The sequence below is a fragment of the Bos mutus genome, chromosome 10, assembly GCF_027580195.1.
Source record: "Bos mutus isolate GX-2022 chromosome 10, NWIPB_WYAK_1.1, whole genome shotgun sequence".
Taxonomy (NCBI): domain Eukaryota; kingdom Metazoa; phylum Chordata; class Mammalia; order Artiodactyla; family Bovidae; genus Bos; species Bos mutus.
Genome location: NC_091626.1, coordinates 11,626,138 through 11,644,417, shown reverse-complemented (window position 1 = coordinate 11,644,417; position 18,280 = coordinate 11,626,138). Strand labels below are relative to the sequence as shown.

Here is an 18,280-nt window from a genome sequence, read left to right as displayed (position 1 = left end):
TTGTTTTTACTAGAACTGGTTTTTTTAATAAGATTAATTACAAACAATATAAACATAAATTTAAATACAAACTTAAGTTACATGGTGGTTGCCTGAAAGTAATAATTGACACTTTTTCTTTTCTTGCACAAACATTAGAAGTCAGCAAGTGAGGGAAGCAGTAAGAAATCAGGCTCTGGGAATTCTGGGAAAGGTGGAAACCAGCTTCGTTGTCCTAAATGTGGCGACTTATGCACACACGTAGAGACCTTCGTGTGTAAGTATACTTCTTCTGTTCTTCTTTTTCCCTGCCTTTTCTGTAAATCATTAATTGCCCCGAAATATATACATTATACCTTACATACATCAGAATTATTGTTTTCCTGAACTTAGAATAGTCTCTCTTATAGTCACCAGATACTAAAAATCTCCTGGACTAGTAATGCTTTGAATTATTATGGTATAAGATAATTTAAGAAAACTCTTTGCTTATTTGTTTTGCTTGTGTGTGTTAGTCGCTTAGTCGTGTCCAGCTCTTTGCGACCCTGTGGACTGTAGCCCACTAGGCTTCTCTGTCCATGAAGTTCTCCAGGTAAGAATACTGGAGTGAGTTGGCATTCCCTTCTCCAGGGGATTGTCCTGACCCAGGGATCAAACCTGGGTCTCCTGCATTGCAGGTAATTCTTTACCATCTGAGCCACCCGGCAATTTTAATTGATAAACAATTCTTAATGGTTAAGCTGTGTTGAGACGAGCCCCGAGAGGCAGGCTATATGCTTAGGAGTGGAATGGCTTGGTGAGGTGGTAACTGTTTAGCTTTTTAAGGGACTGCTGTAGATGTTGCTAACACGGTATAAGGGCTTCCCTGGTAGCTCAGCTGGTAAAGAATCTGCCTGCAATGTGGGAGACCCCAGTTCTATTCCTGGGTCAGGAAGATCCCCTGAGGAGGGGCTAGGGTACCCACTCCTGTATTCTTGGGCTTCCCTGGTCGTTCAGATGGAGAAGAATCGGCTTGGAACATGGGAGACGCAGGTTTTATCCCTGTGTTGAGACGATCCCCTGGAGAAGGGAATGGCAACCCGCTCCAGTATTCTTACCTGGAGAACCTCCATGGACAGAGGAGCCTGATGGGCTACAGTCTGTGTGGTCACAAAGAGTTGGACACGACTGAGCAACTAAGCACAGTGCAGCACATAGATGTTGTACCATTTATAGCCCCACTAACAAGGTAGGTATAAGGGTTCTAATTTCTTTACATCCTCAACATTTGTGTCTCTTTTAAAATTATAGCCATCATAGGAATAGAAAGTGGGATTAATATCTCATCATGGTTGTGATCTGCATTTCCTTAATGACTAGATGTTAAATATCTTTTCATGTGCTTATTGACCATTTGTATGTCTTCTTTGGAGAAGACTAAAGTTTCTGTCCATTTTTAGCTTGAGTTATCTTTTTCTTTTTTTTGTGTGTGGGGGTTGTCTGTTTATTGTTGAGGTGGAAGAATTATTTATTCTGAATACTGGACCCTTATCTAGATTTGTGATTTGTAAATATTTTTCTTATCCTATGGGTAGTTCTTTATTTTTAAATGCTATATAGGAGTCAGTTAACTTTTACTATAAAGACCGAATAGTAAATATTTTAGACTTTATGGGCCATATGGTCTCTGTTGTGACTTTTCTCCTTTGTTGTTACTGTGAGAAAGCAGCCATAGACAGTGTAAAGGAGTGAAATCGGCTGTGTTCCAATGAAGTTTTGTGTATGACACTGAAATTTGAATTTCATTAACTTTCATTGTCATTTTTTTTAATGTAAAAGCTGTTCTTAGCTCTTTGATCTTCCTGTACATATTTCATCTCACAAATATGTTTATAGTGATTTTTATGTTTTCTTATAGTATTACTGTTGCTTGACTGACTTTGTTGAAATAAAATACCATTTCTGTCAGTCCCATTATGAGTATTTAGAAAATCATCAGAAATTAAAATAATATCTAAGATTGTTGATTATAAGTATATGTATTTTTTCTTTGCCCTTTTTTTCCCCTTTTAAAAAATAACTTTATGAATAGTGTCCCTAGTTTTATTTAAGGTAGAGCCTTTAGTTATGGGGTTTTTTATTTTGGGCTTTTCTTGGGATTTTTAAAAAATTTCTTTCTTATTTAATTTAAGGGGGAAATTGAGGGATAATTTATATACAGAAAAGGAAAGAAAATGCATGGATTCTGAATGTACAGTGTGATGGATATACATACCAGTATTTGCAGCACCCCAGAAGGCTCCCTCTGGAGAAGGCAATGGCACCTCACTCCAGTACTCTTGCCTGGAGAATCCCACGGATGGAGGGGCCTGTTAGGCTGTAGTCCATGGTGTCGCTAAGAGTTGGATACGACTGAGTGACTTCACTTTGACTTTTCACTTTCATGCATTGGAGAAGGAAATGGCAACCCACTCCAGTGTTCTTGCCTGGAGAATCCCAGGGACGGGGGAGCCTGGTGGGCTGCCGTCTATGGGTTCGCACAGAGTCGGACACGACTGAAGCGACTTAGCAGCAGCAGCAGCAGAAGGCTCCCTCATGTTCTTGCAGTCGCTAACAAGAGATTGGTTTTGCCTGTTTTTGTATTTCATTTAAACAGAATCATACTGCATGTTCCCTTGCTCTTGGATGGAGCTTTTAGTTTTTATTTTTATGTATATAATACTTTTTGAAGGCTTACTGTAATTATGTGTCTCATAGAGTGAGGATAAACTTTTATGCAGTGGTTTGGAGATTTTATGTTTGACCCTGAAACTTTTTCAGAATTATGAAGAACTTTCGTTTAAACAAATATCCTGAAAAAGTTTTTACTAAGGTAATCTTTCTTCTGTTGTTGATATACTATACAAGCATGTTTATTGGCATCAGTATTGTTTGTAAAGGAATATAGAATATCTGTAGTAATCATTTAAAGTAAGGAGGTTTATTTATCCCTTGAAAATTTAACAAAATCAGATTTTGCCCCTTGTTTTTAGGAATAAAAAATATGCATTGCAATGTTTGTTTACTTGTTTTTCTGAAATAGCATTTTGATAAGTTGAACCTGGATATATGTTGAACGTGTTTCAGTGTGAAACAGTACTGCAAATATTCAGGTAGAATTTGAGCAACCCTTCAAAGAGGAATGAGGAGTAAGCAAAGAGGAATGTTTTTGTCACTTTTCTCTTTCCCTTTGACCTAATTTCTTCAGAGAAATATTTTGTTCTTGTGTTCTCAGGCCAGATTTTCCCGTGACACAGCCTGAACTAGATTAGAGGCTTCCCTGCCCTTTAATCCTTGCCCTGTTTACTACCATCAGTAACAATTATAAACTGGTGCCTGGTCATAACATAAAGCCACTGTCTTTTCCATTGATGGGAATTGGTGATAATGAATTTTGACTTGTGTTAATCAAAAGTACTTGAAATAGCTTGATCTTTTACTTTAGGGAAGCCTTATTAGGTGATTGATAAATGGAATACACAAGTGATCCCTTATCTACTTTAAAATTTGTGGCTAGAATTTGTCCGGAATGTATATTTTTGATTGTCTTTTTGTTTAAGAGCAGATATGTAAAAATTAAATTGGTTGAATTAATAATTAAATTTATTTTTAAAATGTGGAATTGTCTATTTTTTTTTAAACTTCGATTATTTTGTGAAGATTGAGGTGTGCTTGCCAGTCAGTGCAGTTTTTTTTTAATATGTGGATAAGTAGTTATAATATTCCCAAAGGCAGAGATTCCCGTAGTTTTAAAAATCATTTTTCTTTGCTTTTTTACCTGTTTAGTTAGGTTACACAAACATAACACAAAAATATATTACTAGACCTACCAACATGTAACTAATTCCTGTGTATATTTTGCTCTGAATCTGTTAATAGTCTGTATAGGATTCTCTACCATGCTGCTTTCTGAGGTTCTTGGTTACCATTAGTGGAATTAGGCTTGGAGAAGATTAAGAATATGTGCCTGTATCCTAAAAGAGAGAAAAGAGGAAATCACTTTTGTTTTAAACACAAGATACTTATAGCTGATGCCTTGGAATTGAGAAACCCGTTTCATCTTCACTTTAACTGCCCTGCGCTGTTTCCAAAAGCTGTATGATTATATTTTGTTAGTTTCTTAGGTTTTTTTTTTAATATTTATTTATTTGACTGTGTTGGGTCTTAGTTGCAGCATATGGGATCTGTGTTGCATCATATGGGATCTTGCATTGTTCATGGACTCTCCGGTTGTGGTGCATGGGCTTAGTTTCTCCATGACTGTGGGATTTTACTTCCCTGACCAGGGATTGAGCCTGTGTCCCCTGCATTGCAAGGCAGATTCTTAGCCCCTGGACCACCAGGGAAGTCCCAGTTTCTTAGTGGTTTTTAGGTCAAAGAAATAGGAATTAGTGGAATAAAGATAATAAGAAAGGTATAAAATAATTTTATATATTTACCAAGTCAAGGTCTTAGAAATGCTCACAGGTTTGAAAAGAACCTTAAGTATATATATATTTTACATTTTTTAGGGATTAAAATGGATTTTTGTCTTTCAACTTTTGTGTGTTTGTAATTTTTTGTAGTAAAATGTTAATTTTATTACAGATTAATTTATTTATACTTTACTTTTTTCCCACAGTTTATTCATTCTCATATTTGAATAAAATAATTACTTAATATAGTGGTAGTTTTTAAAATTAACTTGAGGGCAAATTCCCTGGTAATGGTTAGATGACACCTCGCTTTCACTGCCAAGGGTTCGGGTTCAGTCCTTTGGGGAACTAAGATCTCGGGAACTGTGCAGTGTACCCCAGCCCACCCCCAAAAGAAAAATCCAAAACTTTAGTGAATGGAGAAATTGAAAGAATCTCAATCAATCTTTTCTCTAGATAAAATCTGTCACACCTAGCTGAAATGAATAGAATGTAGTTTACTGAACTCATATTTATCATCTATTTTAAGTACAAATTAGGCTGGCTGTTGAGGCTAGTGGAGTGAACTACAAGATTTTCGTCAAGTACGTAGGTTTCAATTTTCAACGAGTCTTTAAAGTTAAATAGTATTTGAATTATTTTTCTGTGTCCTTTTACAGCATCCACCCGCTTTGTGAAGTGTGAAAAATGTCATCATTTTTTTGTTGTGTTATCAGAAGCAGACTCAAAGAAAAGCATAATTAAAGAACCTGAATCAGCAGCAGAAGCTGTAAAATTGGCATTCCAACAGAAACCACCTCCTCCCCCCAAGAAGGTATAAGTCCTCGCTCAGTGTTATAAACATTTTATCTTGAAAACATTTCACTGCTTCCCCTCTCTCCAGTTTATACTGAATCTTAATACTAGTATCTAAACAAGTTTTGTAAGTTCTTTATAATATAGGCTGTGTCTGGCTGAATTGTTACTGATATTTGATACTTGAAATTTAGGTATGGGGTCCACAGCTGTTTTCCCATATCATGATTACTGTGTTCATAGCAATGAAATACAGCTGATGATTATTAGTGTTAATACTAAGTTAATCTAAAATGATATCCTTAAAATAGAACAGCTGGGGATTTGTTTTTGTTTGGATCCCTAAATAACAGCAGCCTGCAGTTTTTCCCTGTTAAATTAATCTACTTTATTAGAGGTGAAACAGCCTCAGGCTAACAATAGAAGCAAGTATTTTTTCATGACCAATGTGCCAGGGCACTTCTGTGCAACACTGTGACTTTTGTGGTGTCAGCTCTTTCTTGAAGCCTCAGGTGGATTGTGATTTAGCCATGTGAGACACAGCAGAGTATACCACCAGCTTCACTGGGTGCTTGGCGTGTGCTTTCTGAGAAGGAGGAGCCCTGCTTCTGGGCTGTGTTATTATCTCTGGCCATCTCAGGTGGTGTTTGCACACTTGTTATTTCTCACCCTCTGCTTTTTTTGACTGTTTAGATACCAGTGCATTTGTTTCTGCAAATGTGCTAAATCGTGGGTGTAATTCATGAAGAATGATGATTTTTAAAAACCATAACAACATATATATGGTCAACCATTACAGAATTTGTTATGTAAAAATAAATAAAGTAATGGAAACTACAGGTGTTAAGCTTTACGTTCCTCACTAATTTGTATAGACTTCAGAATCTGAGTTGGAGTTCTAGAGAATAAAGTTCTAGAAAATAACTCTTTTCAGGAGTTGGTGAATATTAGCAATTAACTTCTGTTAACTAAAAGCTGAAAGAATTTACCCTAGGTGCTAAGCCATTGGAAATAACCAAATTTCATATAGAGCTTTAGTTTCTACCAAGAATAAGAGTTTTAGATTACCATATAGATAAATGCATAGCTTTAAAGTTAATATCTGAGAAAAAGCTAAATGTTTGTGAGTATTAAAGCACATTGATACAGGTGGTATAATGATTTTTGAGTATATAATGCCTATTTTATTCTTAAAAAATTTTAAAGAGATAGGAATACCACACCACCTTACCTGCCTCCTGAGAAATCTGTATGCAGATCAAGAAGCAACAGTTAGAACTGGACATGGAACAACAGACTGGTTCCAAATTGGGAAAGGAGTACATCACGGCTGAATATTGTCACCCTGCTTATTTAACTTATATGCAGAGTATATCATGTGAAATGCCAAGCTGGATGAAACAAAAGCTGGAATCAAGATTGTGGGAGAAATATCAATAACCTCAGATATGGAGATGATACCACCCTTACAGCAGAAAGCGAAGAAGAACTAAAGAGCCTCTTGATGAAAGTGAAAGAGGAGAGTGAAAAAGCTGGCTTAAAATACAACATTCAGAAAACTAAGATCATGGCATCTGGTCCCATCACTTCATGGCAAATAGATGGAGAAACAATGGAAACAGTGACAGACTTTATTTTCCTGGGCTCCAAAATCACTGCGAATGGTGACTGCAGCCATGAAATTGAAAGATGCTTGCTCCTTGCAAGAAAAGCTATGAGCAACCTAGACAGCATATTAAAAAGCAGAGAATTACTTTGCCGACAAAAGTCAGAGCTGTGGTTTTTCCAGTAGTCATGTATGGATGTGAGAGTTGGACTATAAAGAAAGCTGAGGACGGAAGAATTGATGCTTTTGAACTGTGGTGTTGGAGAAGACTCTTGAGAGTCCCTTGGACTGTAAGGAGATCCAACCAGTCCATCCTAAAGGAAATCAGTCCTGAATATTCATTGGAAGGACTGATGCTGAAGCTGAAGAACTGACTCATTGGAAAAGTCCCTGATGCTGGGAAAGATTGAGGGTAGGAGGAGAAGGGGACGACAGAGGATGAGATGATTAGATGGCATCACCCACTCAATGGACATGAGTTTGAGCAAGCTCCGGGAGCTGGTGACGGACAGGGAAACCTGGTGTGCTGTAGTCCATGGGGTTGCAAAGAGTCGGACATGACTGAGCGGCTGAACTGAACTGAATGCCTATTTTGAAAAAATTAGTTTTATAATGTAATCTTTGTGAAGAATATTATTCATATGATTGAAAGAGGTGTAAATTTTTTTTAATTGATTTCATTAATGATAACAGCTTTAGACCCATGGTAGCAAGTATAGGTATTGTAATTGACTTTAATATTAAACTTTCAAAAATTAGGATCGTTGGCATTGTTTATAGAACAGAAACTGGCATAGCACTGGAAAAGTATAGAAATACTTTGTTAAGCTAGAGAACAAATGAATGGTGTGTTGTATCTTTAAGATTTGGGGCCTCTGAAATTATTGCTGCATAATGTGTCATGCCCTTGGCATTTTGTTTTGAATGAGAGTCTTTGTTCAAATTTAAAACTGTAAGCAAGTGAGTTCAGCATGGTTAACTCCACACTTCCACTGCAGGGGACACAGGTTCCATCTGTGGTAGGCAAAGTTCTTTGTGCATGTGGTGCAGCCAAAAAGTGCTTGGTGTTTAACTCTAACGTGTGTATATTGTGATGACTCACAGTAAATTGTTCATTTCTAACCATTTTTCAGATTTATAACTACCTCGACAAGTACGTTGTTGGCCAATCGTTTGCCAAGAAGGTGCTTTCAGTTGCTGTATACAATCATTACAAGAGAATATATAATAATATCCCAGCTAATCTGAGACAGCAGGCAGAAGTTGAGAAGCAGACATCATTAACACCTAGAGGTTAGTGTTTTGATAATTGACCAAAATAGAGATTACTGTGCTTAGAGGTAATCCTTATTTGCAACTCTTTGCTTTTGTCTTAAAATACTTTTAGTACAGTACGGCATTTTTCAAAATACAGTTTGCTTCCCGTTAGTGGTTCATGAAGTCATTCCAGTTCATTTCCAGCATTTAAAAAAGAGAGTTAATAAGTGTGAGTAGAAAATACCAGTCTGTTAACTTGTTAAGTATTATTTCTTAAAACTTTATTTTCAGGTATATGTGCTTAGGTTCTCGTGTACAAATTGAGACATCATTTTTGAGTTGTAGACTTCACCACAGGTAGTTCCTGTTGACTAGATCATTGCAGTGTTCTGTATACAACTCTTGAGTTCTTCTCTTTTGGGTTCAGGACACAGAATTTAATTTTCCTAAGTCAGAGATATATGGAAATGGTACCTCTTACAGAACATATTCAGCACTCTTTCCGTTTTGGCCTCCAATACACAGTGCAAGGTTCAGGGCAAATTTGTAAGTGATTCAAAGTATAATTCCTATTAATGATCGATTCTAATGACCAATATACTGTGTAATGTCAACTTACTATGGACAATGTATATGTTATATTAACAGAATGATTTTATTTAAAAAACTATGAATACAGTAAAATGTAAATAAGGGTTTCTTTTTTTTTGGCTAGGGAGCTGTAATTTTGGAGTTGTTCTACAGATATCTATTGTTTACATTCTTTTAGCTATGTTATAATTTTATGGAGTTTTGCTAAGTACTTTCAGTATTAAATTACTTTCAGTAGGCACTAATATATAATTTATTGCCTTAATGAAGACACTTGTTCACTGTTTGAACTTACTGCAAAATATTTACATAGTAGGATCAATTACTTTTTTAGAAAGTATAAATCATACTAACTGATGAAGGACCTGGAACCTTTATGACTTATAAGGTCCAAATATTGTTGTTTGGTCATGGAGCAAAATAATTTTTTCTGATTCCTTCAGTCAACAAATTAATAGTTAAACTCTTCTAGGTGCTGGAAAAGCAAATGGTTATATGGTCTTTATAATGAGGGATTTAAATTCTTATTGAAGACCTAAATTACTACATTTCTTTTCTTAAAATAGATAGCAACTTTGTATTTGATAAATGTGAATATTAGCAACTATACAGCCATCATTAAGCATGTTTGGGTTTGTTTTTTTTTAATACAGAAAAGAGGTAGCATATAAATTCTTTCATAATTTATAGAAAGCCGAAAAAACATTAATGAACATATTCTTTATATTTGGAAGAGGGCAAGAAGTGGAATACTCCTTGTTTGTTCCCCTAAATTAAGCAAATATATAATATTTTCATGTTGCCATTTTCATCCTCTTTCTTAGAGTTAGAAATAAGAAGACGGGAGGATGAGTACAGATTTACAAGTAAGTGACCTCTCTTCAGGTCCTCCTCTGTAATCATTCTTCCTTTGTAGATTTACCTCAGTGAAGTTTGTCAGCACTAGTTGTGATAGATATGTGCTTGTTTGTGTATTACTAAGAAAGGCATCGTATAGTATCTAAACCTGTTTGTTATACATGGCATATATAACTTTGAAACAGTTTTATAGCTAATTTGTGTAGTTAATAGATGTTGGGTTGTTTTAGATACTTGATTTTATCTTTTGTGATATTTCTTATAAAGAAATAAATATTATATGTAGTTTTCCTCTATAAATCTAGATCTGCGTATTAACAGAAGTTGTATTTTTTAAAATTTGTACCTTGAATGTTGTATCCTTTTTTTTTTTCCTTAAAAAGAAGAATAAAAGTTGATCTGCCTGTAAGTGACAGATTTTAAGGGAGGTGTATTATCTTTCAGCTGCTCTTTGCCAGAAGCTACTTTATTTTTTGGTGTTTATGAAACTTAGTGTAGGCTTACAAATTATGCATAACCTCCAGCTCACTATTGAGAGCTCTAGACTGCCCCTAAAAGCATCAGGGGGTCTGATGGAGGGTATGGAATGACCTCATAAACCAATGATAGTGGCCATTCTGATGTCTTGCACTCATTTCTTTGGAGGTGGAGATAGCTGCTACACAAAGAAAGGGTGAAGGTTCCAAAGTTACCATAAGAAGATTCTTGTTGTCACAAAAGACAAAAAATAATAGATAAACCAGTGTGAACATTTTTCACTTAAAAGTTTGATAAGTTTACATTTGCCTTTGAACCAAACAATATTATACATCTAATATTTGAACATCAGAATATTGTACTGTATATTCAGGATGAACCATGAGAACATAATGAGTTCAGCAACTCTGGCATAAAATGTATTACATGTAATAAAATATGCTGTCACTATATATTCATAATTTTGGGCAGATGGCTGGTGAAACTAGTATGAATTAGTAAAGTATCAGTGATTTAATACAAATGTTAACAAGTAATAGTATTTAAGGATGTAAGCAAAGTAATTTGTAATTACATATATTGATTGGCTTAGAAATTAATATTTTTAGAGCTTATGTAGAATTTACTTTCATGTATAATTTAGTTTTCTCCTAGGTGGGGTATTAGGTTCTAATGTTAGGACATTGGGCCAGAGTCATATATAATTAAAATATTCTTGGAAATTTCTTTGGAAATCAGATGTTAGAGATCAACATGTGTCTCTAACATTTTAAGACTGATGGTTTCTTCCCCTCATCATTGGAACATAAATTTTTCTGATGTTAAATACCAGGTGAACTAGTTGGCTTGCGTACGAGGGCTATGTTATACCCTATTGCTCCATACAACTAATTATTCTAGCCTGCTTACTCAATAGTCCTCATTGTAAAGGGCTGCTTAGGCAATAAGAGATGTGCACAGAGACTTAACTGAAAGAACAGAAGTGTTTTCTCCAGTTTACGCTGGGGCATATTTTCATAAATGTAATGACAAACATCATTTGTTCTGTACTATTTAAATGATTCCTCTTTTTTAAAAAACTTAAATCATAAAGTTGAATATATGTCATGTGATTCCACTGTAGGTAAAATGCTGCTTACAATTTTGTTCAAGTTACCTAAATCATCTTTTCCCCACTGGGCAGACCTGTTCTTCAGCCAAGCACCTCCTTATACTGTCACAATTCCTAACTAGATTTTGCTGAAATAAAAAAAAAAGTTTTTGTTTTTGTTTGGTAGGGGACAGCTAGCTAACTGAAGACTGCCTTTTTTTTTAACCTAATGTGAATTGCAATGAGGCATATCATTGTGAATTATTCACTGACCATTAACTCTCAAATGGTACAGTTTAATTAAATTCAAATATTTACTTAATGCCTATTATTTTTGGTGAAGAGAATAACCCTTTACCAAAGGATGTGATGTAAAGATAGTTTGAAAATGACAGCCAGATGGAACAGGATTTAAGTAGTATGTTTGCTGAACATCTGTCTGTTGGTTTGCTTAAAATAATAAAGCATTGGAAAATACTGATATTCTTAGAAACAAGCTACAACTAAATCTAGAAAATATAGACATATGATATGAGCCCAGGTACCTTAAATGCTGAGAGCCAGGAGCAATGTGGATATTTACAAATCTAGCTAGTTCAAAAGAGTATTGGGATTCTTTCCTTCAGCTGAGAGGGTGAGAATAAGATTTTTTTAAAAAGGGATCCAACTGATCAAGTCTTAGTTCACCAGCACTATAATTCCCATATAATTTTTGTATGTCTGCTAAAGGAAATGCAGTGATCCAATTGAGATCCTGTAAAATCAGAAATTCAGGTAGGGCCAGGGATAATGAGTCTTACCATGCTTGGTTTCTCTGGTAGACTCACAGCATCATTTTTAAGTGTGGGAGAGATTGTAGTGTAATTCCCTAAGGAAGCAGGCTCAGTAAAGCCAAGTGACTTGCTGTATTCCTGTGATAGAGCTGAGACTGGAACCCAAGCTTTCTATTCCTCAGTTCAGTGTTTTACCCTTTCTCTACAGCACTGTTTCTTTGCATTTGTACAAATGTATGTACATATACCTTTGTCTTTCAGAGTGCCTCCAAATCAATTGCATTTTGTTCTTAAACCTCCAGTTATGTGTTTAACATTGATAGAAAAGGTGTTAGCCATTTTATAGATTAGGGCACAGAAACACAAAGTGTGTATGATGATATACCTCAGGATCATATAGTTCCTCAGAGGCAAAGAAAGGACCAAATTTCTGAAGCTTTCTGACTCCTGACACTGTTCTTCTTCTGTTATACTGCCTTCTTTTCAGTAAAAGGATATTCTTCATATAAGTTTATATAAATAAGGAAGGTAAAAAGAATACTTTCCTTTGCTTGAGGTTCTATGAATAATCATCATGTATTACATATTTGTCATTAGATAATTTGAGGCTTCCTTCCCTTTTAGGTAAGACAAAAAAATGTCAATATTATTTTTTTCTAAATAAGTAATTGGTTTTAGATGTAAGGTTTTATTGGGCATTTTTTTCAAGTGAAAGCAAATGAAGCTCTAATACCTTTGGCATTTTTTCAGAGTTGCTTCAGATTGCTGGAATTAGTCCACATGGGAATGCTTTAGGAGCATCAGTGCAGCAACAGGTAAATCAACAAATACCTCAGGAAAAACGAGGAGGTGAAGTATTGGATTCTTCCCACGATGACATCAAACTTGAAAAGAGTAATATTTTGCTGCTTGGACCAACTGGGTCAGGTAAAAAACTTACTTAAAAATTTGCCACTCATTTAAGAAAATAGAATATAAATGACTCTGTAACCTGTGTCTTGTGACTGGGGGATTCTCACTCTTAAGAAGAAAACCTAAGGCCTGTTGTTACTGTTTCTGTTTATAGGTAAAACTCTTCTGGCACAAACTTTAGCTAAATGCCTTGATGTCCCTTTTGCTATCTGTGACTGTACCACTTTGACTCAGGCTGGATATGTAGGTGAAGATATTGAATCTGTGATTGCCAAGCTGCTCCAAGATGCCAATTATAATGTAGAAAAAGCACAACAAGGTATGTTTCAGCAAGTTTGTCTGTCCTCAGATACAGTCTGTTGAGGAAGCAGTCTAATAGCAAGAGATAATATATTTTTTGTTTTGAGTCAAAGAGTCAAATTCAATAACTATATAAAAGTAGCTATGTTTAAGTTTTCTAGCATACTGACTAAGGGCCACAAAGTTTGCTTTGTCTTATTGTCATAAGTTGGCAATATTACTAGAGTGAAAACAGGCCAAATTATTTATTCTATTCTGTTCTAACTTTCCTCCAGATTCCTGATGCTGAAATGAGTTGGGGGAGGGGAAAAAGACAAGTGCAAGAGAGTGCAAGATGTATATAGCAACATATTAACTTATCTACCTAGGGAGTGTTCTAGATGCTACATTTCTCCTTTCCTTCTGTATCCTCTCTCCTTGTTTACACGAAGAGCTTCTTGTCTAAATTCTTTTAGGATAAGAATATAGATGGAAAAAATAAGCTGAAGTTTAGCTAGTACCAGCCTTTTGCTTTCACCCTGTACCTCTATCTCTGCTTCTTAGAATAAAGAACCTGAAAACATTAGTGGGGTAGCTAACTATAATAGTCATAGAGAATTGGTAATCTTACCCAAGTGTTATTTTTACCCAAATGATGTAAGAATAAATTATAAAATGTTTACACAAAATGATGTGTGGAAAAGTTGGCAGTATATTTTTATTATATTAAACTATTGCATATGTTGTGTTAAAGATTAAATACCTTGCTCTCTAGCTACCTAGCCTTTTAAAGCTTAGGTTGTCTTGTATATATCTTTTTCATATTATAAATAGAATCCTCCTTAAATTATAGGAATTGTCTTTCTGGATGAAGTAGATAAGATTGGCAGTGTGCCAGGCATTCATCAGTTACGGGATGTAGGTGGAGAAGGCGTTCAGCAAGTAAGCAGTTGAATATTTTGTTCAAGCCCACTAAAAGGAAGGGAATACATCAGCCTCCCAAATATTGTACGTTTGGTTTCACATTCAATTAGATTCTGTTTTATTTCTCCCACTCTGAACTCCCCAGACTATTTAGTTCAGATCCTAAGAGAAACCTGTTGGCGATTTTAAATACCTAAATTACCTTTGTTAGGAAATTAAAGATATTTTAAAGAAGTAAATGAAATTTAATTTTTGTTGGCGTATTCCACAAAGACCCAGTTAAACATTTGTAAAGGATGCTTGAAGAAAGTTCTAACTAGGCATAAATGAACTATGTACATGTATTTTATTCGTTTCACTTAGTTAGAAGATAAAATAATGCTCTATTCCTTGTAGAGTCATAATTAAAGTCATAATGATCTGTTGATTAACCTGACTTTTTTGGTAACTAATTATGACATAAACTACAGGGTAAGGAAAATTGCTTTTGTTTTTTGACCAGGACATAGAGAGGTCCAATCACACATATAAAATGTGCTGGATAATGTTTTTTTTGTAAAGACATTTCAAAATACAACTGTTCTCAAAGTTTAACACTAGAAGTAGAGTAGAATTGTAGTATAAAGACAAGGCTTCAAATATTTTCAAATTTTGAATGTTCCCATGTGGTTAAATAGCATTTTATAGAGTCCTAATTCTGTATTTATGTTAGAATTATGTCTTTACCATCAGAAACAACCTCTGAAGTTGATTGTTTTCTAAATGCATCAGGAGTCCTATACTATTCCAAATAAATTTATGAATAATTAAATATGATAGTATGTTAGATTTTCATGTTAGTTTTAGGAATGTGGAGGTGTTCTTCAGTTATGTTCATTGACCATACCCACATATTATTTTTCCCATTGAATCCCATTATCTAAAGTATAATAATACACTTATAAGATGATGCCATAAATCATTTTTTCTTTATTTAGGGCTTATTAAAACTATTGGAAGGCACGATAGTCAATGTTCCAGAAAAGAATTCCCGTAAGCTACGTGGAGAAACAGTACAAGTGGATACAACAAACATTCTGTTTGTTGCATCTGGTGCTTTCAATGGTTTGGACAGAATCATCAGCAGGAGGAAAAATGAAAAGGTAAGTTTTTCTGAATGGTTACTAGGAGAGCATTTGAAGTTAGAGGATAGACCCTCAGTTTCTAATCTTGTATCTGCTTTCTGCCAGTTAGGTGTTCTTAGAGTATACCAGAAATATATTCCTAGTTATTTTTTAAATTTCAGAGTAGTGATTTGGAAGATTTCTAAATATCATCTTTATATCGGCATTTTTAAAGTGTGACTTGATGATTTTGATTTTATATTCATCTGAGTTTTTTTATTATTTGAGGTAACTGCGAAATCAGTAAAATTTCTACTCATTTCTCTTTCCCAATAAAGAGCTTGTTTCCATTGCCTCTGCCCATAGAGTCTTCATAGATCACTGCTGACAATCACAAGTGGAGGAAAGGAGTTTGGAGGTTGAGGGAGGGTTGTGATCTCACCTAGTTTATAGATATTTCTTAAACATTCTTATAAGCCTTGATTTTAGCGGGAATTTATTTTTTCATAGCCTCAAGGTTCATGCCCAGTACCTACTTATGATAAAACATAATATCAGCATAGTGGCAAGAACCCCCAAAACATGCCTATTTTCCATGCTTTTGTGTTTTACATAATAGCCACAAATGATACCTTTTATATCATATGTTTAGGTTTCTGTAATACCTAAATGAATGTATCATATTTCACCTCTTTTGTATATTGCCTGCTCTGCCTTCTTGGCCTTACATGTTTAGTAGCAGTTTACTTGAGTTTTTTAGTTTGGTATTAGTAGCTACTAAAGTAGCAGTTTAGTAGTAGTAAAAAAAAAAAATAGCTCTGCTAATGCAACAGTTGCCTGTGGTCATTCCTTTGCATAGCCTAGATGAGAAACCTCTTGTAAGGCTACCAGCTGAGCCATGTAGTGCTGTTACTTCTCAGCATCAGACCTTATTCAGCATGGATAAGGTTAGATTTTTATTTAAAATATTAATCAATTTGTATTTTTCTTGCTTTTGAAATTCTGCACAAATTAGCCTAAAAAAATTAGAAGAAATTATTTCTTCATGTGTGCATGCACATGTGTGGGTATGAAAGAGATGGGGGAGGGTGGGAGACAGAACTTTATATTCGAAATTCTGTAACCAAAAGCAAGGACCGTGTTCTTATATTTATTTATAATTTATACTTGGAAATAAAATTAAAACTAGAAACATGTAGAAAAGAACAGTTAAAAGTAACATTAGTAAAGAGATCAGAAATGGATAGAAGGTTTACATCATTTCAAGTTAGTGGAAATTAAGTCACTGTTTGTTTATCTTTGAACTTCTTAATGAAATTAGGGAGAAATCATGAGCTAGTTTTTATTCTCTGAAAGAGGAAGGGTATAATCTCTTCATGAAAGGCAAAGATTCTAAAAGATAGATTTTTATGAAAAGCAGACAGGGACATGAAAGTCTACAACAGTGATTTTATGAAGGATTAAACACTTCCATTTGGCTATTGTTTTTATCAAACCTCATTGAAAGCCAGGCTTACAGTATTAAATAATATACCTATATCCTGACCATATGAAACTGGTTGCAGTCCTAAGTTTTACTCCTATTGCCTTTGCTCATGTTTTCCCCTACCTCAGTTCAGTTGGCAGATATGTGTTCATTCTTTAAGATTCTGTTAAATGATGAGTCAGTTCCTCTGTGAGGACTTTCTTGGTCACCTCCTACCCTCCCTCCCCAGATTGTGCCTCTTTTCTTCCTTTCCACTGCTGAGGTTTCCTGCACATGATGCTTTAATATCTTCATGTGTTCTCAGACTCAGAACGAACCGGAGGGGAAGATGGGGGTAAGGAATAGTTAGGGAGTTTGGGATGGACGTGTTCAGTTCAGTTGCTCAGTTGTGTCTGACTCTTTGTGACCCCATGGACTGAAGCATGCCAGACTTCCCTGTCCGTCATCAACTCCCGGAGCTTGCTCAAACTCATGTCCATCGAGCCAGTGATACCATCCAACCATGCCATCATCTGTCATCCCTGTCTCCTTTTGCCTTCAATCTTTCCCAGTATCAGGGTCTTTTCCAGTGAGTGAGTTCTTTGGATCAGGTGGCCAAAGTATTAGAGTTTCAGCTTCAGCATCAGTCCTTCCAATGAATATTCAGGACTGATTTCCTTTAGGATTGACTGGTTTGATCTCCTTATAGTCCAAGGGACTCTCAAGAGTCTTCTCCAACACCACAGTTCAAAAGCATCAATTCTTTAGCGCTCAGCTTTCTGTATAGTCCAACTCTCACATCCATACATGACTACTGGAAAAACCATAGCTTTGACTAGATGGACCTTTGTCGGCAAAGTAGTCTTTGCTTTTTAATGTGCTGTCTAGGTGGCTCATAGCTTTTCTTCCAAGGAGCAAGTGTCTTTTAGTGTCATGGCTGCAGTCACCATCTGCAGTGATTTAGAGACCAAGAAAAATAAAGTCTCTCACTGTTTGCATTGTTTCTCCATCTATTTGCCATGAAGTGATGGCACTGGTTGCCATGATCTTTGTTTTTGGATTGTTGAGTTTTAAGCTAGCTTTTTCACTCTCCTCTTTCACTTTCATCAAGAGGCTCTTTAGTTCTTCACTTTCTGCCATAAGGGTGGTGTCAATCTGCGGGTCATCTGGATGGACATGTACACACTGCTATGTTTAAAATGGATAACCAACAAGACCCTACTATAGAGCACACAGAACTCTGCTCAGTGTTATGTGCCAGCCTGGATGTGAGGGGAGCTTGGGGGAGAATGGATAGATGTATATGTATGGCCGACTCCCTTTGCTGTTGCCCTTAAACTATCACAACATTGAAAATTGGCTATACCCCAATACAAAATAAATTTTTTTTTAATATATGTTTTTATGTGTTCTCATTATAAATAAACACCTTTAAGTTAGGATAAGGACTGTCTTCAGGTTTATTTCCCCAGTGTTTTATAATAATGCTTTATAATATATATAAACCTTACATATGGACATCACTAAATGGTCAATACCAAAATCAGATTGATTACATTCTCTGTTACTGAAGATGGAGAAGCTGTATACAGTTAGCAAAAACAAGACTTGGAGCTGACTGTGGCTCAGATTATTAGCTTCTCTGCAAAATTCAAGCTTAACCTAAAGAAAGAGGGGAAAACCAATAGGCCAGTCAGGTACAACTTAAATCTCCTATGAATAACAGTGGAGGTGACGC

At 35.4% G+C, this 18,280-nt stretch overlaps 1 protein-coding gene across 3 annotated transcripts in view; it reads left to right on the top strand.

Annotated features, from left to right (window-relative positions):
- Positions 1–18,280, top strand: part of CLPX (caseinolytic mitochondrial matrix peptidase chaperone subunit X) — a 36,908-nt gene that overhangs the window by 8,341 nt on the left and 10,287 nt on the right. For 2 of the 3 annotated variants that reach the window (XM_005899965.3, XM_070377283.1), the window contains exons 3-10: positions 139–256; positions 5,072–5,226; positions 7,947–8,106; positions 9,486–9,527; positions 12,610–12,786; positions 12,926–13,090; positions 13,904–13,992; positions 14,952–15,116. In XM_005899965.3, the coding sequence (XP_005900027.2) occupies positions 139–256; positions 5,072–5,226; positions 7,947–8,106; positions 9,486–9,527; positions 12,610–12,786; positions 12,926–13,090; positions 13,904–13,992; positions 14,952–15,116 (1,071 nt within the window). The remainder of the gene's footprint in view (positions 1–138; positions 257–5,071; positions 5,227–7,946; positions 8,107–9,485; positions 9,528–12,609; positions 12,787–12,925; positions 13,091–13,903; positions 13,993–14,951; positions 15,117–18,280) is intronic. The other variant, XM_070377284.1, reaches the window with a different exon arrangement.